Consider the following 26,142-nt stretch of genomic DNA (forward strand, 5'->3'; position numbering starts at 1 on the left):
ATAAAACGCGAACTAAGTTGCGTATTGGTTAGATAAAATATAGTTTAAGATAGTCGAAAATGTTCTACTAGTTTGTGTTATTCACTGTTGTACACGAGCAAAGTATTTAACTAATGCCTTTGAATTGGTTACGGAAAAATTAATATTATGTTCAATACACCATAACCAAATTTCATGTGCTATGTAGTTGGATGCACGTGATCTACTGCCGCCCCTGTTATTAATATAACATACAGTAGTTGTATTATCAATATGAATATGTATATTTGTGAAACTGTAGCAGGGGGAATCTTAAAGCAAAATACACTCTGTTTTTAACTAATTCTTTGATATGCAAATCACTCTCTAATGAGGACCATCTTTCACCGGTAGTAATTGGATTCTCTGTACCAAGATGTGCTCCCCATCCAACTTTTGAGGAATCTGAATACAGAAACTTTGTTGGTTTCTCATGGAAAATATGTTTTCTGGATGATATAATATTATCAATCCACCAATTTAGGTGAGAAACAACTGTATCAGATAAGGTAGTAAATGCTTCAAAGTTACCATAATTTTACCTTAAAGCATCTATCTTGAGGTTTTCTAAAGAGTGATAGAATAATTTGGAATATTCAACTCCAGGAATACTTGAGACCATTAAATCAATTAATTTAGCAAGGTCGACAATTCCAACAGATCTCTGTTTAAAAATTTGTTTACAGAAAGATTGTAAATGTAATCCCTTCTGTGGAGTTAAGCTGGCTGTCGTAGATTTTAAGTCAAGCAGAAAAACCAAGAAATAAAATTGTTTGTGAAGGATAAAAGACAGATTTATGCTCATTAATAATATAGCCAACAGTTTGTAATAAATCAACAGTAGCTTCTACATTTATTGGACAGCAAGCCAATCCATTGGGGAAAACATGTATATTGATATAAAGTACCTTTCTAACAGAATAGTATGCTTCTTTTAAAGGGCCAATCTCGATTAAATTTTGGAGAATAAAACTGCTTAATTTTGTGTTAAAATATTCGGAGGTGCATTCTAGTAAACCAAAAGATGCCGCTAAAAACGCTATATAGTTAATAAAATAACAAATGGAAAAACAAATACAAAGCAATTCTCGAAAGTTGTTGTCACAACAATGTTTTGAGAATGGGACTGGCAATTGTCATGCAGCGCCCCTGTTGTGTAAATTACTTGAGTCAGGGTCCAAAGATCAAAACGACTGAAACGTAAAATATATTTTTATCTTTAAAAAAAACTAACATTTTCCTTTTCCCCTCGATTTTCTGCTAGCAAATTCCAGGATAATTTAATTTAATTGCAGATTAATGGCACTGGAAATTAAAATATGTGGTATAGCCTTCCCTTGGTGCTCCCCTGAAATAAGATCAACTTTTGCTTGAGCACATTTTCATAGAGAACATTACGAATGCGACGATCTGACAGTTGAATGAACAAGTGACCCCATGTTCGAGGCTAGACGAATAGTACTCTAGACCAGTGCAAGCATGCGCATGGAGGAAACCGAATGCAAACTAATTGCCACCATATTTGTCAATAACATTGGCAAAAGGTAGAAGATTGGCCGAGATTTGATCTATGTATTCAACTCCTAGACTGATGACAATATTAATTATACTTACATTGTTGTGGATTATTATGCTGAAGAAGACTACTCCTAAAATATCATGTAAGATTGACACATGGTCTTTTACAAATACTTAAACTTATTAGCAACGGATTGGCAAAAGAAATTCAACACGATCTGCCAAACCATCTATTTCCGACACTGAATTTGAATGAGCGTTTATCATGACCTGCGTAGGGGCGTATCCAGTCTTTTTTGCAGTAGGGGGTTTGCCAGGTTCCTGTTAAGGGAATTTGACAGTTGGCAATGAATGAAGCCATCATCTTCTCCAAATTACGTAGGCATACATACACACTGAGCTTTTTAAAGAGAGAAATCCAAAACCCTGTTCGACTTAATTTTTATTATGAATTAATAGTATCACTTTATGTATAATAGTGGCACCAGGAGAAATACAATGTAACTTTGTTTATATATGCACGGTTTATTTTAATGTTTTATATAAATAAATAAATAAATAAATAAATAAATATTACTTGATTGACAGTTTATTGGACCCAAAAGGCGCATCGAGATTGGTGTGCATCGTCTGTATCCGTGTGATAAGGCAGTCGTTGTATAATGGTAAAATTAAACTATTACCCAAAAATTAGGATTATCATTTTCAAAAAAATCTAATATTTCAGCGACAACGAAGGAATTAAAGACCGCAGCGAAAACGTTAAAAGAGGGAAATAAAATGAAGACGGCTTCTGATGACAACACATGTAAGTTAAAATCTAACATTGATCTCAATCATAATTTAGGAAACATAATTTAGCAGTTATCAAATAGTTATTTAGCCACATACCTATCCACGTAATACACAATACGCGCCATTCAGTATCACTAGAGATCTGGGCCCTGTTTCTCGAATAAAATTCAAATTTTAGTAGATACTTCAATTTTGATTGGCTAAGCACTAAAATCGATCTAATATTATCCAATCAAATTACTAAAATTCGGATTTTATCTTAGTGAAACAGGCCCCAGACCAATTACAATCTCCCAAATATTTAGTAAGATGATTTGGATAGCTACAAGTACCATATTGGAGTTATACCAACGGCGATTCGCGACTATACTATAATCTTAATATTATAACTTATTGGAATATTGGTTTAAACGATTGAATATTCAGGCAATCAAATTAATTTATTTGCAAACTTCAAAGTAACCCTGTTTATAAAAAAAATTCCAACTGCAGTACGTAAATTGGTCAACTCTAAATAATTTGTAGAGAATAAAAGCATTAATGTTTTTATACGCTCACATTTTAATGTGGACGTATATTGTCGTCGTCCCTGTCCGTCCGTGTGTCCGTGCGTCCGTGTGTCCGTTCACATTTGTTTTTGGACACTCTACAGGTCACAATTTTTATCCGATTTTGACGAAACTTGAAATATAGGTCTATTTACTAAAGATATCGGTTCCTTTCGATATTGGCATGTATCGGACCATAACTTCATGGATTATGGCCCCTGACTGTACGAAAAATCACGTTTTTAGCTTATGGATACTCTAGAGGTTACAATTTTCATCTGATATTCGCGCATACCAGATCGTAACTTCCTGAATTATGGCCCCTGATTGTACGAAAAATCACGTTTTTAGCCTGTGGTCCTTCTAGAGGTCTCAATTATTATCTAAATTAAAAAACCGTTCGAATATATCATTGTTACACCGTAATGTCGGTTAAGTTTGAACTTCGTGAAAATCGGAACAAAACTGGCGGACAAAATGGCCGCCCCTCGTACACAAATAGTGTAGACATATGATATATCAAGTTTGTGGACCCTCTAGAAGTCACCATTTTAATCTGATTTTGATGAAACTTGAAATACATGTTTATAACCCAAAGATCTTGGTTGCTTTCGATATTCGCACATATCAGATAGTAACTTCCTGAATTATGGCCCTTGATTGTACAAAAAATCGGATCAAATCTGCGTACAAAATGGCCGCCCCTCGTATGCAAATAGTGTAAACATATTATGGTATATCAAGGTTGTGGATCCTCTAGAGGTCACAATTTTGATCCGACTTTGATGAAACTTGACATACATGTTTATAACCCAAAGATCTTGGTTCCTTCCGATATTCGCGCATATTGCCTGGGATCGTAACTTCCTGAATAATGGCCCTTAATTGCACGAAAAATCGCGTTTTTAGCTTGTCCCTCTAGAGGTCACAATTTTTTTTATCCGATTTTAAAAAACTGTTTAAATATATCACAATTCTACCATAATGAAGGTTTGATTCGAATTTCGGGACAAAATGACCGCCCCTCGTATGCAAATAGTGTAAAAAAAATATGGTATATCAAGGTTGTGGACCCTCTAGAGGCCACAATTTTTATCCGATTTGGATGAAACTTTAAATTTATATTTATATCACAAAGATCTTGGTTCCTATCGGTAATCGCGCATATCCGAGCGTAACTTCCTAACGTAAGTTAGAATTTCGTAACCGAAACTGTACTCGATAGTGTAAAAGTATGTAATACCAAGGTTGTGGACAATCTAGAAGTCACAATTTCTATCCGATTTTGATAAAACTTGATGTTTATAATCCAAAGATCGTCGTTCTGTTTGATATTTGCGTATATCGGTCACATTTTTTTTCCGTTTTTAGAAAACGTTTAGATTTATCACCGTTACACCCTAATGATGGTTGAGTTCCAATTTCTTGAAAATCGGACCAAAACTGCCTGACAAAATGGCGGCTCCTTGTACACAAATAGTGTAAAGGTATGTAATACCAAGGTTGTGGACCCTCTAGAAGTTTTAATTGTTAATTAGGGTCAGCAGAGCAATAAGCAATTTGATTGGTCGACACATTGAAACCCATAACTCTCCTTCTAATTGAGGTAGAATGTCCAAACTTGGTGTAGGCGTTCATTAGGTGAATGCCTTGATGGAGTACGATGATAAACATTGTTTGCTTACGGTAAGCAAAGATAAGTAATCTGATTGGTTGATGCTTTGGGGCACGATAACTTTGGTTTTAATTAAGTTAGAGGGATGATTCATTATATCTTTACCTTGACTAAGTTTGATGATGAGGATTTTCTGCTTAGGCTAAGGATTGATAAGCAATTTGATTTGTCAAGACTTTGGAACATAATAACTCTGCTTTTAATTGAGGTAGAATGTTTAAACTTGATGTAGATGTTCATTAGGTGACTTTGATTCTATCTGATAGCGAGTGATGAAACTTAGTGTATAGGTGATAATCTGTTTGATTGCTTGATACTATTGAAAAAAATAAACGTGCGATTAATGAATATGTGTCATCTATTTATTTTGGGATTTCAGCGGGGGACATCAGCCTAACTGTTGTTTTCCTAATTATAAGCTGATTCATGTTAATGATGAAAAGGGTAAGACATAGTTCATGAGATAGTTTGGTCATATATCGCTAGTCATGCGAGGTCATGCGACGCCATTGTTTTGGTCAAAATTTTACTGCTGTACTGTAATAAAGAAGATCTGATAAAAATCACTTAGCTCTCGGGGTGATCACATTTACTGAATGAACTGGTAAGCCTCCATTAATGCATGCCTGCCTTTGTATCGATAAATCGATCGTTGTATACTGTTGACTTATAGTCTAGATCTTACCTTGTTACAATACAAGTTGAATGGTTTGTCCCATTAAGCCGCTAGATCAGGGGTGGCCAGCCCTTTAAATAAACAAAAATTTAGATGCACCATACAACAATTTTACCCCCGTCTATTTCAATGAACGAAAGTCGATCTTTGCGTTAGGTTTATTATAAGCACATTCTTAACTGAAACAGACTAATGTGAAAGAAGGATGTGAATGAAGTAATAAAATCGCTAAAAATAATGAACAGGTTTATTACCTTTATACTTTATTATTATCACAGTCACGGGGTTGGTCCTCCCTGCGCTAAATGATCGCACACCGTTATTTTAAAACGGACCATAAATTCTAAATACGCCATGGTACTATTAATACTATGAAAACATTTATATGATACAAACATATGTTGCTTTCCTAACTATTTAATTATTCCTTTCATTAACACTTTGAATTTTTAGATACTTTTATTTTCAGTAATGATAGATGACACGGTCTCTAAGAAGCTAATGAAGAAAATTAGGATTCTGTGTTGGATAACAACTGTGCCAGGAACATTAGACTCTAAAGCAAGGGCTGTAAACAATACCTGGGCTAAACGATGTGATAAAACACTTTTTGTTTTAGCCGACGATCCATCTTTACCAGAAAATACACAAAAAGACATTCTCAGGGTCAAAGTCCCAAATGGAAGAGATCATTTAACCGCAAAAACCGTTCAGACATTGACATATATTCATAATCATTATTTAACACAATATGACTGGTTTTTAAAAGCTGATGATGACACTTATATAGTGATGGAAAATTTAAAGTTTTTATTGTCTCATTATAATCATAGAAAACCCATTTATTTAGGGCATTTATTTAAAAAATATAGTAAATATGGTTACATGAGTGGAGGTGCTGGATATGTTTTGAGTAGAAAAGCTTTAAGAATGTTGGTGAAGAAAGGTTACAGAATACCGGTAATAATATATCCTGTCAGGCAATAATAGTTAAACATGCATTATAAAAGAGCTGAACTTGCAATAGACCTGAAATGTTATATAAATTATTAATTAGACATTAATTAACTTAACCAAGACGATAAGTAGACCATAAGATGCGATATAAGTAGAGTTAAATAGATAATTGAGACTTTATTTATAATCGTAACAAAGGTAGTAATCGAGGCTAGGCTATAATTGTTTCGCCAATATCTTATGGCAGTATATTAGATTCAAAATTCTAACATGGTATCGTCAAATTTCTAACATGCTATCGTCAAATTTCTAACTTCCATTCTTGTAATTTTTAACTGCTTTTCATGTAATTTCTAACTTCTCATGTAATTTTTAAATTAAGACAATGTATAATCCAACTTATTTATTTGTTCAGTGTAAATTTTAATGCAATATGATCTTGTTTCTGTTATTTAGACGAAAAACGTCTTCTTCATTAATGCTTTGCACGTTTAGCATGAACATCAACGAATTTAGAATTTTTATAGTTCTGCCTGCCATGGCAACCATCATTATGAAGTTATTTGGCGATTGCGCATCTGGCTGAGAACATTATGTTGACATAAACAACTCGCTCTTCACCTGGTTGATGGTTAGACGGAGTGCTGAAATTGAGAGAGAGAGAGAGAGAGAGAGAGAGAGAGAGAGAGAGGGGGGTTTATCGGCCACTCGACACAAACTAGGTCATTTCGGGACTAACATATTGTTCAACTTTATTTCAATAATTCGTTTGCGCCTAGGAGTCTAGCCGTGGGAGGAAACCGGAGGACCCAGAGAAAACCCACAAAGTTTGACGGGCGACCCTACTACATGTCACGTACAACCGGGAATTCGATGCTGAAGTTGAAAACATCGGACCTGATACGGTTGGCAAATAATATTTCAAATATAAGCTAAACAACGATTTTTCATTTTTTTTTATTCCTTCATTATACCGACCTGATTAACTTTTCATGTAGTTTTTTTCCAACAATGTTTTATTCAAGTTGCATAAAGCTATACGGAATTTCATAGATAGCGGTGTTCTGGACGAAATTAAACTAAAGTGAAATGGGGTTTATCGTCCTACTTCTCTGCACCAACTGGACTAATGGAGCCGGACTTATGCCATACAGTGTGCCATCTGTGAAATATAGCCCTGACAGCGGCGCCACGGTCTACTTTTATTACGAATTACAGCTGCCAAAGGTTTTCGTCCGATCCTAACGACTAGACACTGCCCCTGCCTATAATAACGACAGCCTCCGCAAATCACAGGAACGGAACTAATAATGTCAGAAATATTATACTTTATTACGAATTACAGCTGCCAAGGGTTTGTGGCTGATCCGAACGACTAGACACTGCCCTTGCCTACAGTAACGGCAGCCTTCGCAAATCACAGGGACGGAACTAATAATGTCAGAAATGTTATAAAGCTTAGTTTTGCCAGTGTGTATACTAGCTGACGATGTTATATAACACATAGATAATATATATTTCTGTGATATAACCGATATCTTCCGTCGTGGTTGTCTCTCCCTTGTTATTGATACAGGAAAGGGGGTCTGGCACGGACAGTGGCTAGTCTTTTGGATCGTATAAAGAGACATACTTTTAGAGCAGTAAAAGAATATAGACTAACGGTATATAAATATTAATTGGTTTAAATGTAAAAAATAAATGTCCTGCACTTGTCTTAAAAAAAACTGAACAAATGCTGTTTAGCTCATATTTGAAATAGTATTTGCAAACCATCATGTTCGATGATTTTTCAATTTTAATCAGTCGCCAAATTGAGCACACGGTGGCGACACCAAAGGCGTCATAATGATGGTTGCTAGGTAGAAGTATCAAAATTCTAAATTAGTTCGGCGTCCATGATTAAAATGTAAAGCGACAAGGAAGTAGACATTTTTCGTCTTAGTAATAGAAATAAGATGAAACAGAATTAAAATTTACACTGAACAAATAAAGAAATTGGATTATACATTGTCTTAATTTCGAAATTACATGAATAGAAGTTAGAAATTACAATATAAGTTAGAAATTACAATAGAAGTTAGAAATTACATGAATAGAAGTTAGAAATTAGACGATAGCATGTTAGAATTTTGAATCTAATATACTGCCATAATATCTAGCCTCAGAGTGAAGTAATTTGACTAAAACATTTCGGCATATTCTCTTTTCATTATCTATTGTTTAGGGCCTAACTATTTTAACGAGAACTGTCAGCTCAGAACTGTCAGCGCTTTGTCTTATCTTACCTAATGCCGCTTTAGATAATATTTTGTGTTTTAAGTTTATTGGCTATACATACTTAGTATTACATACAACTTTTAAAGTCTCTGGTTGTCATGGTCGACTCATGGTAAGGTTTTTTTTTTTAGATCGCAAGCAAACTACAATATTATGTAACTTGGATCTCTTTAAGAAATGTCTGGTCAAAAATGCTTCAAATCTGTTCAGTTTTAGAAAGATATAATGAATTGAAAATTTCTAAACACTCACTGCAGACAATATATAGGACATTTTGACTGAAATCTTTTGACGGGTCTATTTTGTTTAATCCGCATGATTCCGGTTCGGAGATCATCTAACGTGCGTGGATTAGGCAGTGAAAATATTGTTCTTAGAATGCAATTGACGATTAGCGATTTTAAGAATATTTTTGTTAACAATTTCCATGATCAGTTTTTATCGTTTCTAAGCTGCCTTCAAAATTTGTCTTTCGAAAGGCTATTAACCCTGATCTAAAATATATATTTTTGTTATGATTCCAGGGTAAATGTAGAGAAGATGGCGGTGATGAAGATGTTGCCCTGGCTCACTGTTTGCAGTCTGTTAATATACATGTTCACAGCACTGTAGATAAATTTGGAAGAGAAAGTTTTCTACCATTTAGTGGATTTGCTCATGTTTATGGTCCTATGCCACCCGGTTTAGAAGAATGGGATAGAAATACACCCAAAATTGTAAGTATAGGGGTGAAACTCAATCAATTCTAGTAGTGGTTTGCCTTTCAGTCAATTCTGTAGCAGAGGAGTAAATTTCAGTCAATTCTAGTAAATTGGTGAATTTCAGTCTATTCTAGTAGAGGAGTGAATTTCAATCTATTCTAGTAGAGGAGTCGATTTAAGTCTATTCTAGTAGAATGGCGAATTTCAGTCTATTCTAGTAGAGGAGTGAATTTCAATCTATTCTAGTAGAGGAGTGAATTTGACTCTAGTGTCGAAATTCATTCTATTCTAGTAGAGTAGCGAATTTCAGTCTATTCTAGTAGATAAGTGAATTTAATTATGTTCTAGTAGATAAGTGAATTTAAGTTTGTTCTAGTAGAGTGGCGAATTTCAGGCTATTCTAGTAGAGGAGAGAATTTAAATCAATTCTAGTAGAGGACGATGTGGGGTCTAATTTGAATCAATTCTATTAGGGGAGGTTGGAGTCTAATTTCAGTCAATTCTGAACAATTAATATCTGCAAAAATAATGAATTCAGTCCATTAGTAAACGCCTAGTACGTCATGTTGATACGGACATTAGAGACTTTTGGCAAGCGGATTTTTCCCATCCGTATCCCGTATCCGTATCGTATACGTGATACGTTGCGTCAATGTAGTTTTAGAGTTTTGGCCGATTTTAGCAATTTTTGGTTTCACTAGTGTATTATTTCAGAAAGTTTAGCCCGTAGATCAATCAGTATGCAGACAGGCGGGAAAAATATGAAAATTCCGAGAAAAACCCATCAAAAATAATGATTAAATTCCAGTCGTTATCACTGTTAAAATCACATCAAATATACACCTTCGTGTTCTAGGATACACACAGATTCATAAAAACGCTATGATGCAACATTTCAGCGTCTGAAAGTAGCAAAAAAGACGGGAAAAGGACAACAGTGTTATACGGACCATTTCCGTATGAAAGCCGTTCCATACGTGCTGCCGTATCCGTGTGCCGTATCACGTATGAGAAATACACAGACATTAATGACGCCACACGCAAAATCCATACGGATACGCGATACGGACCAGGAAAATACGCTTGCCAAAAGTCTCTAATGTAATTGATTGCGATGAACATCATTCCAGGATCTTCAGCCCCCTTAAGTACGACATTTATTGTATCTAATTGTATTCTATGCTATGTAATCGTCTGAAAAGAACGTTAAACCCCATTCATTCATGGAGATCGCGTGGCTAAGTGGGTAAGAGTACACTGGCTCGCTAACCTGGAGGTCGGGTGTTCGATCCCTGCATTGGCCGAGAAAGTTCATCCAGATTTTTCGGCGTTGTTTCCCCTTGTCAGTGATGCAGGACGGAGGGCCTGACAAGGACAGCTGTCTAGTCGTTCGGATGGTACGAAAAACCGAGATCCCGTAAAAGATCCCTTGGCAGTAGAATTTCGATATAAGAGTAGGCCGTAGCGCCGCTGCCCGGGCAAAATTTCCCTCATAGCACACTGTATGGCGTATGCCCGTCTTCATTAGCCCAATTTAGGAGCAAAACAGTAGGACGTTAAACCCCATTTCATTTCATTTCCATTCATTCATTCATTATCGTCTGTCTTCAGTGTTCTATATTTTTCGCTTTTCATGTACCCTATAAACTGTAATTAACGACTGTGGTTAAACCGTTTTACTTATTGTTTGTATATGTGTTAAACATTTAACACGTCATCTTATAGACGTGTGAAACCTTTCTACATGTTAATCATTAGATCAACTTTCATATGACCTATTTTATTTATGCAGAACTGTAGGGCGTTAAACCCTATTTGATTTCATCTTTTACTTTATTTACCAGCATTTGGATTATTGGAGACAAATCCGAATGTCAACATCCTTATCCATGTTAATATCCTTATCCATGTTAAAACTTATCATTAGTTTACAATTTGTACCGAGATTGTTAACTCGCTTTAAATTTTTGTTGTATGTTGATATATATTGTTAAAATAGAATATAGAACAACAAACACGAATCATCTTCCATGCAACGGTTTGTATCAAAAGAAGCAATACGCGCACTAGAACCGGAAAGAGGTTTGGGGTTTTTGGGGTTTTTTTTCGCAATGTCACTAAAATATTGCAAAACGTGGTCTTCAGACACGAAAATGTCTGAAGGTTTCACCCGACTCACTCTGCTGGAATTCTTACCCTAGTAAGATTCACTTATACACAGTTTTAATCTCTGTTTACTATTTTTTAAATAATGTACATCTTTCAGAAACACTTTATTATTCTCTAATTGGTTATTGAGATCTCTTTCCAGTCTGGATAATTCTGTATCAATTTGTAATTCGTTATTACGAGTCTGTGGTTTTAAAAAGACCAGTTTTATATTACATTAACGGGGTGGCCAGCTTTTTCATATGTTTCCAGTGAAATGAAATGGGGGTTTTAATCTCATACTTTTCAGCACTAAGTCATGCATTGTGCTATGTGGAACATTTTGTCCCAACAGCGGTGTTTCCGAATACTCTTTATGGAATGCAAGGGTTCTTTTACGCGTACACCATACCTCGATTTTTCGACCCGTCTGAGCGACTAGAAGCAGTCCCTTGCCATACATACCTCCGGTCTCGCACCTTTAACAGATGGAAACACAGTAAAAAAGTCCAGAGAAACCTTCTCAGCCAACTCCGAATCGAACCCAAGCCCTATTGGTTGGTTTCACTGAGCTCACGTGGATCATATTGGCGACGAGGTCGGTCTTGGAGTATTAAGCTCATTGTGTCAGATTATATTTCAGATTAGTATTTCAAGGATCGGTTCACTCTTAAATAATTTAACATTCACGTAATTTCCTCTAATACCATGGATGCTTTATTTGAAAAAAATAAATTGTCGCGATAAACTTGACCTTGTTTAAATTGTGGGCAAATAAATACGTTTTGATAAAAAAAAATGTCCTTTATGTAAGATTTAGATAAAGAGCTTGCTTTTCTTAAACGGGTCGGGGATTGGTGTTATCCGATCCGTATAACATGAATGAAAGAGACAGGTTACGCGTACTATTTCTAAAAAAACAACATATATCACATAGCAAAAAAAAAACGAAAAACCCCCCCAACATTTGTTGTACTTTGTACTAGACATCAGAATAAATAGTTATACTCTTTTTGTTGAAATTTCTAAATGTAATAATTAAACAAGCACCAAATACTTATTAAAATTTTTGTTATTTTGAGCATCAACCTTTTTTGACACCTTTTTCACTGAAATTTTAATATTTTGATGTGATTACATTTAAAATAAATCTAGAGGATTTCATTGTATTTTGTTCTGTATCTCTAGTAATTCTTTAAAGATTTGTTTCCGCGCCGGGATTCGAACCCGGGCATGCCCTGACGATTTGACCACCTTTGCCCCATTTTCATTAAGAAAGAGTATGTGAATTTTATTGCAAATTAACACCATTGTATTTATATTACAGGGTTCTGAGTGCTGTAGTCAATTGTTGATTAGTTTCCATTATGTGAAACCAGATTTTATGTTGATGCTGGAACACTTACTGTACCGTACAAGTGTTTATGGACGAAAAATAACCGAGGAAGGCGTGAGAAATCTCTTTAAAATCGGTGCTGTAAAACCTCTAACATATTCGCCAAAGCGCTGATCTTTGTTAAGCCTCGTGTTTGTATTGGATTTGCCTCCCACTGCTACATTTTTTAAAAATCTTCCAGCTTTTGTGAAAATCTTAATTGACACTATAGTAAAACGGCAAACACCAGACTAACCCCCTTTCTGAACCTATGACCGGAACAGCTGCGTTCCCCTGTCTTCAGAATTACTACAAACAAAATATAAAACGCAAAGTTCCCTTTGCAATGTTATTAATGGTGTCTGGAATTGCGGTCATTTTGTGTCATATTAGATTTTAGGAAATTCAAATAGAGGCAAAAATTTTGTGTAGGACAGATCGAGCCGCCGAGTGCACAGGCCTGGTTGTGTTGCAGTATTGCTTCCGGTTCCTGAGTTAAACTACTTCCGGTTCAGGTTTCTGCACTTCCGGTTCAGGTTTAGGTTTCTGCACTTCCGGTTCAGGTTTCTGCAACACCGGGTCAAGCACTAGTTTACAATATATTAAAGTGAAATAAAGTTAATTTACGTCAAATAGAAACGAACGATATATGCCAAATCTAGAATTGATTTGAATTTGAGCTGTAATCTTTTGCAGTTTTATGTAAAATCAACGATCTGCTTGAATCAAATATGGACGTTACTTGTATTAAAGCAGCATTGACCATCACCGAGGGCTGGAGAATTTGAAGGAAAACGAGGCTTGGTAGACGGTCCTACTCCTTGTCATAAACACGCACGCATAGGTATTAACAGTTGAGGTACCACCCTAAATGTGTGATATTTTTTTGTAATTAAATTTTTTTTGATAAGTGGCATAATTTAATGTCGGTTATCTAGCAACCACTTGTTTACATATATAGAGGATATTTGTCGTTTTAGAGTGAATAACATATTTTATTTCATCGAGAAGCAAGAAAACTTATATTTTCACGAATGCGTAGCATGAGTGAAAATATAAACGTTTTCTTGCTTAGAGATGAAATAAAATATGTTATTCACGACAAAACGACAAATGTTCTATTTATTTTATGATTTTACAATCATTTTAGGTAAAAACAACATGGACTACTGCTAGCCAGTGGAATAACACTTTTATTTCACTGATAAAACGCGGTATTCCACTACTGATCATAAAATAAATACTCTTATTTACTTAAATATAAGTTTAGGCTGTGATTCCAATCATGTCATGCAATTGTTCAAAGTAAAAAAAGGTGAATTTTATAGATTTCATATTCATAACGACGTATCTTGACACAATTTGTTCATTAAACTTGTTTATCATATTGATGTTGGGTTGTTATTTGTTGTTTTTTTTGTGTTTTTGAAAGAAAAATACGACACCATAAAGTGTGCATGTTGCGAGTATTATTACCTGGATTAAGATCATGTGAATAATAAGAAACCAAGGTGAAAATATTAATATGGTAATGTCTTCATCGAACCACGACGGTCTAGGCTAGTGCGTAAGGCGTCAGCAATGGAATGTCCTAATTCATTATACGCCCACATTTTCATGTGGACGTATAATATTGTCGTCGCTCCTGTCCGTCCGTCCGTTTGTGGACAATCTGCTGATCACAATTTTTATCCGATTGTGACGAAACTTGAAATATAGGTTTATATCACAAAGATCTCCGCTCCTGTCACTATTGGCATGTATCGGGCCGTAACTTATGGATTATGGCCCCTGATTGTGCGAAAAATCATGTTTTAGCTTGTGGACATCCTAGAGGTCACAATTTTTATCCGATTTCGAGAAACTTGAAATGTATGTTTATAACCCAAAGATCTCGATTGTGGCCCCTGGTTGTACAAAAAATCGCCTATTTTTTTAGCTTGTTCTTTAGCTTTGTACGATTCACATATTGTGTAAAAATCATAAACCACGAAATTGCTGTGTGAAGCAGACCAAAATCCAATTCCTCCAAAATCTTTTGATCGTTAACATATCCTAAGTTGTATCTGAATCGGACCAATTATTATGGCGTCTGGAGGGTCCACAACTATCGTGCATATTTCACAATTATACGTAACCAGTAGGGAGCAAACCCCAAGAATTTGTGGTCCGATGTGCACCAAAATCGAACTTATCCGGGATATGCTGGACATAAACATATTTCATAAGTTTCATCAAAATCTGATAAAAATTGCGACATCCAGATTGTCCACAAACAAATGTGAACGAACGGACATGGTCGAAAACATAATACGCCCACAGGAAAACGTGAACGGATAAGAATCGTCTCAATCGGTCCAGTGGGTAAAATTCGGTGGAAGAAAAGCCGAAAAGGCAGCCATCTTGGAAAATCAAAGCCCCGTCGACAACTCATTTACAGGCGCCACTTTGGGTCCCAACTATGACGCCATAAAAACTATATAGGCTGGTTGGAGAAGGTGACAAATCCAGCTTTGTGGGAAGAAATTCCTACCCAAATGATTTCTTCACTTTCTGAAACAACTATGTCCCTAGTGTTCCAGAAAAATTTTCCCCGCGGATCGGAGTCGAGCGAAAATTTTTACAACACTTTGAACTTTTCATCCCTGGGTCAACATAATGAAAATGAAAACCATTTATAACTTCAAAAATATCAATTTTACAGCCTAGAAATATATTATCAACATATAGGAAAGTGATACCAAGGAATCCAGAAATGACGTCAAAAGTAACGTACGACCAAAGCCGTATATAGATAAAGTTGCGACAACTGTGAAGCCAGAAATTTCATATGACGTCAAGAAAATATGACCTCAAGTGTAGTAAGACGCCATCTTGGGTCCCAAGTATTTGTACCTACTCACTATCTATTTTATGTCCTATCATATTGTTGTGTCGAAGTTGGCTGCCCCCGACAAGGATGTATATAGATATGTGTCATCGAATACATTTTTTAAACGAAAAGTATAGCTAAACAAACTATTATTATTATTATTATTATTATGCAGAAAGCGCACATTATTGTTATAAGAATAGTCTAATTCGTAAGAAAGTGAAATAAAAGATACACCAAATAAAAGCGCTATTAAATTGCATACGCTTTTAAAAATCAGATTTTTTGTGCTGACGGGTAAAGTGAAAAATGTAAATGTAAATAGTAATTTGGGAGATACAACCTTTTTGCCTTCTAGCCGGCAAAATAAATGCCTGAAATTCCATGATTTTTGGTCTGGAGTCATTCCGGATTGTGTGTCAGTTTTCTGTCATCGATCATTAATTGTATCATCAATTTTTCGAAAATAGAAATTTCTTTAAATTGACTAATGGATAAATAATTTAAAATCGGTAAAATTTAAATAAAGCGTGACATGTGTCTCGGGCAAATATATTATCAGTGACATTACTGATATACGAGATATCGCTCTCCGAAACTTTCTGGTTTCTTTTGCAATTTGTTTGGGGTAAGACGTTATCACTCCCCGCCCATGAGTAAATAATAATATTAATCTAATATATAAACCGCACAAATTTAACAGATACAAATAATGTACATGTTATTCCACAGGTAGACAGACATTGAAGGGGCCCAGTGAAGGAGACGCAGTTGGTTTAGAGTTTATCAGACTCTTTTGGCTATTTGCGCCCCATTTCCAATGAAATAATCATGTTGTTCTGATGCTCAACTAGTATCAAATATATATCGTGTCTGAGATTTGTTACAAATCGCCCCGAACATGTTCCACACATCTCAATATTTATCAGCTTTTTGTTCAATCTATAAAAGCCTCTATACATTCCTACAAAATTTTTTGTTTAGTTGTTTAGTCAAATGAAACAAGAAAATACATAGGCTAAATGGAACAATAGAACAAGTACACCTTTATAATGTCGACAAATACGTAAAACTATGAAATAAGATACTTCTATGATATGTTTTAACGGAAAGGTCCTATATATGCAACATAGATATAATATCTACATTCAAGTTAAACGAACTGCATCTAATCATTTTAAATATTGCGTCGAGCTGAATAAAGTATATGATTTATTATCATTAAAGGATCTATGGGCGGTTGGTTAACAATGTGTAACTAAAAACTATGATATTATCTTTACTGCCAACATTTCAATGTACCTAAAATTTTTCACACCATGTCTATTGCATCTTGATGTTTAAAGCGCGTTAACAATATATTCATTTAAGAGCAACTATGTCATTTCGGGATTAATATACCACATAAAGTCATACCCAGCGGAAAGAAATGACGATTAATTAAAATTCCACCAATTTGGATTTCATTTTGCCAGCCATTGTGAATTTCTACCATCAAGATTTCTCGAAATTAAATTTTTGAGATTATATCTGCCCTTTTATTACCAAATTAATGTTGTTTTTTTTTCATTTTTATTTTTATTTTTTAAAGTGATATTCTTTTACCAAATTTGGCAGTCATATTGAAAGAAATGCCCGCCACCAAATGACAAATACATTTTTTTTATTGATGTTTGTCAAATTCAATTTTTCCACACATTTCGCTTGCATAACCACTCTGTGTTTGAAGAATTTAAAAAGAAATTATTTACACCCCCCCCCCCACCACTAAAATACACTGATTACGAGATATCGCTCTCCGAAAATTCCTGAAGAACACCCAATTGAATTCTGTTAATCATGTCATTTTGGCCGATTTTGAGTATGATTTCGTCTGACATATTTATCATTGAACCAAACTGCATTGGTTTCTTTTGCAAATTGTTTAGGATGAATTGTAGCCCGTAAAACGTTATACCAAGAAAAAAATAAAACGTTTTGTTAAGTAAAGCTATATGACACCATGACGTCATAGTTTTTATGGCGTTATAGTTGGGACACCAAAATGGCGCCTGTAAATGAGTTGTCGTAACTTTCCCTATACACGGCTTTGCGTACGACGTCACCGTGACGTCAGAACAAAAAATGGCGGAACTATGACGTCACTGTGATGTCAAAATTCAAGATCGTTGACTACCTGATTGATTAGACGGATTTTGTTTTCAATGTTGGCCAGAAACTGGGCTTGACTATAGATAACTGTGGTGTCCAATTTCAGAGAAATGTCACTGCTCCTATATTTAGACGTAGCAGCTCGGCGCTCGTGCTGATGATCCTTAATATTTGGTTCATAGACGTCGAACACGACGATTGGCGAGGGACCTGAAGCCAGGTGTTAAAGTTCAAGGCAAGACAGTGCGAGTGCAACCAGAAGTTCTTTTTCAAAGATGTATTACGGTGGCACAGCGCACAGGTACAGATATTCAACAGTTCTTCAAATATGAGTTGAGTGCCTTCCCGTCCTCACTGCTTGCAGGAGCTTTCATGCGACATGTAACCAAGTCCGATCTCGCTGAGCATTTGCTCAAGAACGTTTCACCCGTTTCGAACACTTCGCTCACCAGTGAAATAACTGTCATTGATGGAGGTCTGCTAATTTTTGTAAGGTGGAATAAGGGTACGAATATCTCCAACATCTTAGAAAACTATCGGTCATTTGTAAAAAGATTTCCCTAGCCAATCGTCGTGTTCGACGGCTATGAACCAAATACGACAATTTGGCGAGGGAAATCTGGTTGTTTCGGATTCAGTAAATTGGGACTTCTTAAACATACGAACAGTGACATCTTTCAGGAAGCTAGCAAGATAATAGCTTCACCTGGAAGTTCCCAGTCCGAAGTATCTGAAGCTGGGGAAAGGTTATTCTGTGCAATGTCAATGTATGGTCACAAAAATGAGATTTCTCTGACTAAAGTCCGGTACCTAAGGTACAAAGCTATGATTGCTGAAAAATTTTCCATTCAAATCAATAGACTTCCTCCAACAGCTGCCGCGGCCGAGCAGCATGCTCACCGCATTCATGTTCAGGTTAGAATTTGGGATGAACTAGACGATGGCGTCGATCCTGTGAATTGTGGTTGGCAAGTGATAGATAATAGATACGTTCCCATCGCGACTGTTCTTCCATCAGCACCAGACAACGTTCTGAATTTCATCTGGTATAAATGTAAATCGTTGAAACACCAATGCTCGTCATGTTCTTGTACACAGAATGGTTTGAAATGTGTTGAAGCGTGTGGAGGATGCCACGGGGAGGGTTGTCTCAATAGCGAACAAATCAGCATTGATTTAGAAGATGAATTTGGTACGGGGTAGAACAAATGATCCGAATGAATATTTTATGGTGTCCAGAATATTCCTCTTGTCTATTTGCTTGCTGTTATTGCTTTATTCATAACACGTCTCCGCCATTTTGAATTTTGACATCACAGTGACGTCATAGTTCCGCCATTTTGTATTCTGACGTCACGGTGACATCGTACGTTACTTTTGACGTCATTTCTGGATTCCTTGGTATCACTTTCCTATGTTGATAATATATTTCTAGGCTGTAAAATTGATATTTTTGAAGTTATAAATGGTTTTCAGTTTCATTATGTTGACCAAGGGGGTCAAAATTTCAAAATGCTGTACAAAAATTTGCACAACTCCGATTGGCGGGGAAATTTTTTCTGGAACACTAGGGACATAGTTGTTTCAGAAAATGAAGAAATCATTTGGGTAGGAATTTCTTCCCACAAATTTTCTACCCCGACCAGACTAATAACGTCATGGCGTCATATAACGTCTTGGCATAACGTTTTACGGGCTACAATTTTATCCTAAACAAATTGCAAAAGAAACCGATGCAGTTTGGTTCCGTGAAAAATATGTCAGACATATAAAAGCCGTATATAAAGTTGCGACAACTGTGAAGCAAGAAATTTCATATGACGTCATGAAAATATGACGTCAATTGTACAAAGACGCCATCTTGGGTCCCAAGTATTTGTACCTACTCACTATCTATTTTATGTCCTATCATACTGTTGTGTCGAAGTTGGCTGCCCCCGACAGGGATGTAGATAGATATGTCATAGAATTCCGCGAAAAAGAGATAAAATATACATTTTTTAAACGAAAAGTATAGCTGAACAAACTATTATTATTATTATTATTATTATTATACAAAAAACGCAAATTATTGTTATAATAATAATAGTCCAATTCATACTAAAATGAAATGAAAGATTCACCAGATAAAAGCGCTATTAAATATATTTAACTTGCATACGCTTTTAAAAATCAGATTTTTTGGGCAGACGGGTAAAGTGAAAAATTAAAATTTAAATAGATATTTGGGAGATAAAACCTTTTTGCCTTCTAGCTGGGAAAATAAATGCCTGAAATTCCATGATTTTTTGGTCTGGAGTCATTCCGGATTCGGTCATTGATCATTAATTGTACATGTATCATCAATTTTTCGAAAATAGAATTTTCTTTAAATTGGATAAAACATTTAAAATCAGTGTAACTTAAAATCAGTATAATTTAAATAAGGATAAAACATTTAAAATCAGTGTAACTTAAAATCAGTATAATTTAAATAAAAGGTGTCTAGCGTGACATGTGTTTCGGGCATATGTTCATCAGTGACATGTGATACGAGATATCGCTCACTGAAACTTCCTGGTGTCTTTTGCAATTTGTTTCGGGTAAGACGTTATCACTCCCCGACCATGAGTAAATAATAATATTAATCTAATATATAAACCGCACAAATTTAACAGATGCAAATAATGTACTTGTTATTCCACAGGTAGACAGGCATTGACGGGGACCAGTGAAGGAGACGCAGTTGGGTATTTGCTCCCCATTTCCAATGAAATAATCATGTTGTTCTGATGCTCAACTAGATTTGTTAGAAATCGCCTCGAGCATGTTCCACACATCTCAACATTTATCAGCTTTTTGTTCAATCTATAAAAGCCTACATTCCTACAAAATGTTTTGTTTAGTCAAGTGAAACAAGAAAATGTATAGGCTAACTGGAACACTAGAACAAATTGTTTTATCTCTGCAGCTATTATTGTAAGCGCCTTAGTGGCTGACTGTGCCTTGTTGTGCTTTGTGTTTTTGTGTGTGCCTTGTTGTGCTCTGTGTTTTTGTGCCTGTGATTTATTGTGGATTTCGACATACAAATATATAATGCGCAGGTGTGGTAATGCCGTTACTTTCAAATAATTGTAAAACAATTTTCGATAAGTTATAATTTGTTGATAAATTATGCGATAGATTTCAGTTCTATTGTTGTGCATGTGGAACATTTTGATGCGAAGTAGTGTTTTAAATGGAACTATTGCGAAGTAACATTTATTTATCGCCTTTTCATTAAAATTTAGGCTTAATTTTAGGAAGCCTAGGTTGAAAACATTATGTAAGCGCCTAGGAGGCTGCTGTGTATTTGTTCTTTGTGTGTTTTTGTTTAAAATAGTAACTCTGAATGCAGTATTTGATCAACTCACCTACTATCAATCACAACTGAACTCTTACAACAATAACATTCAAGCCAAATCTTATTGTTTAAAGCAGTGGGTTAAAAAGATTAAAGTTTTAAATCCAACTATTAATATTAGAAATGATACAGTAAAAGACACAGAACAGTGAACAGGGGCAATCTTGTTACTTTTCCAATAATTTCTGAACAAATCGATCAACGCCCATACAACAAACAATTGTGTCTAAATGCATGGCCCGTCGAAAAAAAAGCCGCTTTGAATGATATTCGACAACAACATTGATATTAATGAAGTAATTGGGAGAAATCAAAGACATTTAAAAGTTATCACCACCAGCAGACTAATCCACTGAATATTAACATTAATCATAGCAATCTCATCCACTTCACCTCAAACTCTATCAAAAATCACAAACAGATTAAAAACTTTAGAACAAAACAGAAGATAAACAACAATCTTATACAAATTAGAAAGGTGGTCGAAAATGAAGCGTCAGTTTTAACAACTTCGTTTGGATTAATTAATGCCAGATCCCCGAAAATGCCGAAATTTCAATCGCTTAATTCTCGGTTCACAGTTTATCGATCAATTTCACTGAAATTTTCAGCTAGTTTTTAACTATTATAGTGAGAACTTCCAGCTTTGTATTTTATCTCCCATAATGTATCTTTAATATATTTGGGCACCCCATCACTGGCTAGAATCAAAGGCGTATTTGAATAGGGTTGGGCTAATATGCAACATTTTCGAAAAATGAAAATCGCCCGGGTGTTTCTATGGTGAAATTGACCGAATAACACGAATCCGGAAGAATTTTGCCCGAAAAAGTGCTCTTTAGATTGGTGCAGGGCCATTTTTCAAAATGGCGGCCAAAATGGCGTCAAAATCGATATTCTTTGCATATACTGTACATAATCACTTCTAATATCCACTGTTGGGTGTCTTTTATAGGGTTTTGGGGGTCAGAGAATTCATATCTGCAATAATAATTCATCTCAGAAAATCCAATATGGCGTCCAAATTTCCCATCTTAGCGGTGCAAAAACACCCCCGTTATGAACTGTATGGCGTCTTTTCTGCGATTTTCGGGGTCAGCAAATTTAAGTTTCGTTATGAAACCACTTCGGAAAAATCCCATATGGCGCAAATCCAAGATGGCGGACAAAATAGTGCCCGAAACTCCTATATTTCGAACGCGCAGAGCGTAATCGCATGCCGTGGTCGATGTATCGTGTCGCTAATAGGGTTTTTGGAGTCGGCGAGTCCGAATCTGCAATTATTGGACATGTCCGATGATCCAATATACCAGAAATTCAGAATGACGGCAGGAATGCCACGGAACACATGCAAAATCACCCGTCGAGATAAATGAAATCTCCAGTAATCTAAAAAGAAGTATTTTCTAGGAAGTACTGAGAAGAGCATTCTGTATGAATCATTATATATCTCGAACCTGATTCATTTTTATTACGATTTTCGATCAATCCAATAATATATCATTTATAATTAAGTACTAATTATTATATCATATTATTATGATTCATATCCAGTACAGTTCAGTTAGTTAACATCATATTTTTTCGTTATAATGCTGATGTTTAGAGTAGGCCAGATCATATGTCTTTTTCGCTAACCTTACATTACTGATAATCTGGGGACCCTGAATCGTCACCCGAATTACCATGAGAATGTTCATATCTGTACGTGCAGTGGTCCATTATTGCTTTCGCTATCACGTCTGCAAATGAATTAAAACTGTATTCAAACAAGCTTCCCACATAGTGCCATCTTAAGCAGTTCATCGACAGCATCGCTAACATCACTGTCCGGTTTTATAACACCGAGTGGCGTTCACAGTGGCCAGCTTCGCCTCTTGTACATCAGGTCCTTTCCTCGACTTCTTCCAAATTGCCCTCCTCTCATCATCGCTCTTCTCCACGAAACTTGAGTCCACTAAGAAATGATTGGTCGCTACCACTGACTTCATTGAATGTGTCCGAATCGTTGTCATACCGCCGGCTGTTCGAATCTGATTGCTCAATTGTTCAAACCTCGACTCGCATCCAAGGTTTGTCAACGGTGTGTACCCAAGCGTAAGGAAGATGAGAAAAAGAAGAAAATACAGAAAACTCAACAAATTCTTGCTGAATGCAAAAAACACGGTGGTCCAGTTACTCCGGACTCTGTAATTGTTTTGGACGACCTAACAGAACGACATCTCTTGTCTGAAGTTTGTTATCTCAGGCACACTATTGCACCTGATATCAGACAGAAGAGAGGAGTCAGAGTCGATGGCAAGCTTAGATTCCAAAGTTTACAATATCGGAACTAAAAAGAGCAATACTCGGTGTTATAAAACCAGACAGTGATATTAGCGATGCTGTCGATGAACTGCTTAAGATGGCACTATGTGGGAAGCTTGTTTGAATGGAGTTTTAATTCATTTGCAGACGTGATAGCGAAAGCAATAATGGACCATTGCACGTACAGATATGAACATTCTCATGGTAATTCGGGTGACGATTCAGGGTCCCCAGATTATCAGTAATGTTAGGTTAGAGAAAAAGACATATGATCTGGCCTACTCTGAACATCTGCGTTGTAACGAAAAAATATGATGTTAACTGACTGAACTGTACTGGATATGAATCATAATAATATGATATAATAATTAGTATTTAATTATAAATGATATATTATTGGATTGATCGAAAATCGTAATAAAAATGAATCAGGTTCGAGATATATAATGATTCAAACAGAATGCTCTTCTCAGTACTTCCTAGAAAATACTTCTTTTTAGATTACTGGAGATTTCATTTATCTCGACGGGTGATTTTGCTTGTGTTCCGTGGAATTCCTCCCGTCATTCTGAATTTCTGGAATATTATATCATCATACATGTCCAATAATTGCTGATTCGGATTCGCCGACTCCAAAAAACCCTATTAAGGACACCATACATCGACGATGGCATGCGATTACGCTCTGCGCGTTCGGAATATAGGAGTTTCGGGCACTATTTTGGCCGCCATCTTGGATTTCCGCCATATTGGATTTTTCCGAAGTGGTTTCGTACTGAAACTTGAATTTGCTGACCCCGAAAATCGCAGAAAAGACGCCATACAGTGGATAACGGGGGTGTTTTCGCACCGCTAAGGTGAGAATTGTTGATTTTGGCGCCATTTTGGACGCCATATTGGATTTCCGCCATATTGGATTTCCGCCATATTGGATTTTCTGAGATGAATTATTATTGCAGATATGAATTCTCTGACCCCAAAAACCCTATAAAAGACACCCTACAGTGGATATTAGAAGTGATTATGTACAGTATATGCAAAGAATATCGATTTTGACGCCATTTTTGCCGCCATTTTGAAAAATGGCCCTGCACAAATCTAAAGAGCACTTTTTCGGGCAAAATTTTTCCGGATTCGTGTTATTCGGTCAATTTCGCCATAGAAACACCCGGGCGATTTTCATTTTTCGAAAATGTTGCATCTTGGCCCAACCCTAATTTGAACCGATTGAAATGCCAGTCAACATAGAAATTTCTTATCTGAGTACACCTCCTGAGCCCAATCTTATAATATATAAAAATCAAATTAGTAAACTGCTGGATAATGAATACGCATGCGGTTAGGGCTAGGTTTAAGAATTTGGGGGAGAGGTTAAGTCTCCACACAAGCACTGACATTTGATGATGAAAATTTGGGTCGTGATGTTTCCTAGTTTTATATAAAAACAAAATACGTACAATTCATCGGTTTCCATCTGTCGGGGGTAATTTCGCGTTCACACCAAAGTGTACACGGGACCTCGATTGTGGGAACGCCTAGACGCTCTACCTCACGCACTCCGTCATGCACCACTTACAAGGGGAACCCACGCGGAAAAAAGGAGACAGAGCCTTAATCCCTGAGCTATCGTGGCTCTCGATAGTACAATAACATAGACCGGACATCAACAAGCACATTCTTTTATATCTGCAGCGGTGTTTAATGGCGGAGTTAGAACCTTAGGCCCGTTTTCCCTGTGCGCATTTCCGCCGCCGAAAACGTTGGTATAATGCAAATATAATGGGATCGTTTCCATGTGAGCTTTTGGACGAGCTAGAAAACGAGCGTTGAAAAAGAGTTACCGGTATCTGAGATTCCTCAAATTTTTCGGCTATTTTCAGTGCGCATTGAAATACAAAATAGTGTCCACGAAAACGCGTTCAAGGAAAGTGGGCTAATACAATTTTCAACGGCTGTTTCGAAGCTCTTAGTTAAGTCATTTTATTTTTAGTATGCCGGCTTCCAACTTAATATCATATTAGAGTAACGTTGCGCCATTGACATTTGTAACTAAGATATCCAATCCCCCACTTGTTAATCCACGCTTATATATGTACTAAGATTGATTCACCCTGAACCGAGAATTTAGCGATTGAATTTTCGGCCTAGTCCCGATCATCATTGCTAAAGTCTCGATTATCCATTTCATGATTAAATCATGAATGAAAGTTGAGCAGCAAATTGGATCCTAATCCAGTCAATGTCGCAGGTTAGCGATGACATCGAGAGTTGATTATGGTCTGGATAAGTTAATTGATGTCTAATTAATACTTTAGATAACATTTCAGGCTTAAAGTAAGACCTGCAATAGGCAGATTTAGCTCTTGCATAATGCATGTTTAAGATAAGAATTAAAATAACAACGCTAGATAATGTCCCGGCTCTGATTCAATCGGATTTAATTTATAAAACGCCTATTATTTGATTTTCGTGGACAAACAAAATGGCGGCAGGCTTATTGCATACCGAGCAGCATAGATCGATGAAATTTTAATTCCACATATTATGTTTGTAAATACTGAACGGAATTGAACCATTATTAGACAGATAATCCTGTTTTTCACAACATTGTATAGTCTGCAAGATTTCTAATGTTTACAAGGGTGCATCTGGACTCTTAATTGTACAAATTGACCCCCAGTGCATTTTTGTTCATTACCACCAAATTACACACCTCTTCAACATTACAGTAAACATAGC

At 36.0% G+C, this 26,142-nt stretch overlaps 1 protein-coding gene across 1 annotated transcript; it reads left to right on the plus strand.

The window, feature by feature from the left end:
• Positions 1-1,544: 1,544 nt before the first annotated feature.
• LOC126816029 (glycoprotein-N-acetylgalactosamine 3-beta-galactosyltransferase 1) lies at positions 1,545-14,035 on the plus strand. Its single transcript, XM_050542163.2, has 5 exons — positions 1,545-1,679; positions 2,264-2,344; positions 5,700-6,190; positions 8,992-9,183; positions 12,644-14,035. The coding sequence occupies exons 1-5, from the start codon at positions 1,589-1,591 to the stop codon at positions 12,824-12,826; spliced, it is 1,038 nt and encodes a 345-aa protein (XP_050398120.1). The 5' UTR covers positions 1,545-1,588; the 3' UTR covers positions 12,827-14,035.
• Positions 14,036-26,142: the final 12,107 nt, after the last annotated feature.

This window comes from Patella vulgata, chromosome 3 (genome assembly GCF_932274485.2).
Source record: "Patella vulgata chromosome 3, xgPatVulg1.2, whole genome shotgun sequence".
Lineage (NCBI taxonomy): Eukaryota > Metazoa > Mollusca > Gastropoda > Patellidae > Patella > Patella vulgata.

Excerpts from the sequence above, each read along its gene's own strand:
- LOC126816029 (XM_050542163.2), top strand. The coding sequence starts at position 1,589 with ATGTATTCAACTCCTAGACTGATGACAATATTAATTATACTTACATTG. Across the intron at positions 2,345-5,699 it reads GGCTTCTGATGACAACACAT|TAATGATAGATGACACGGTC; the intron begins GTAAGTTAAAAT and ends TTTTATTTTCAG. Across the intron at positions 9,184-12,643 it reads ATAGAAATACACCCAAAATT|GGTTCTGAGTGCTGTAGTCA; the intron begins GTAAGTATAGGG and ends TTTATATTACAG.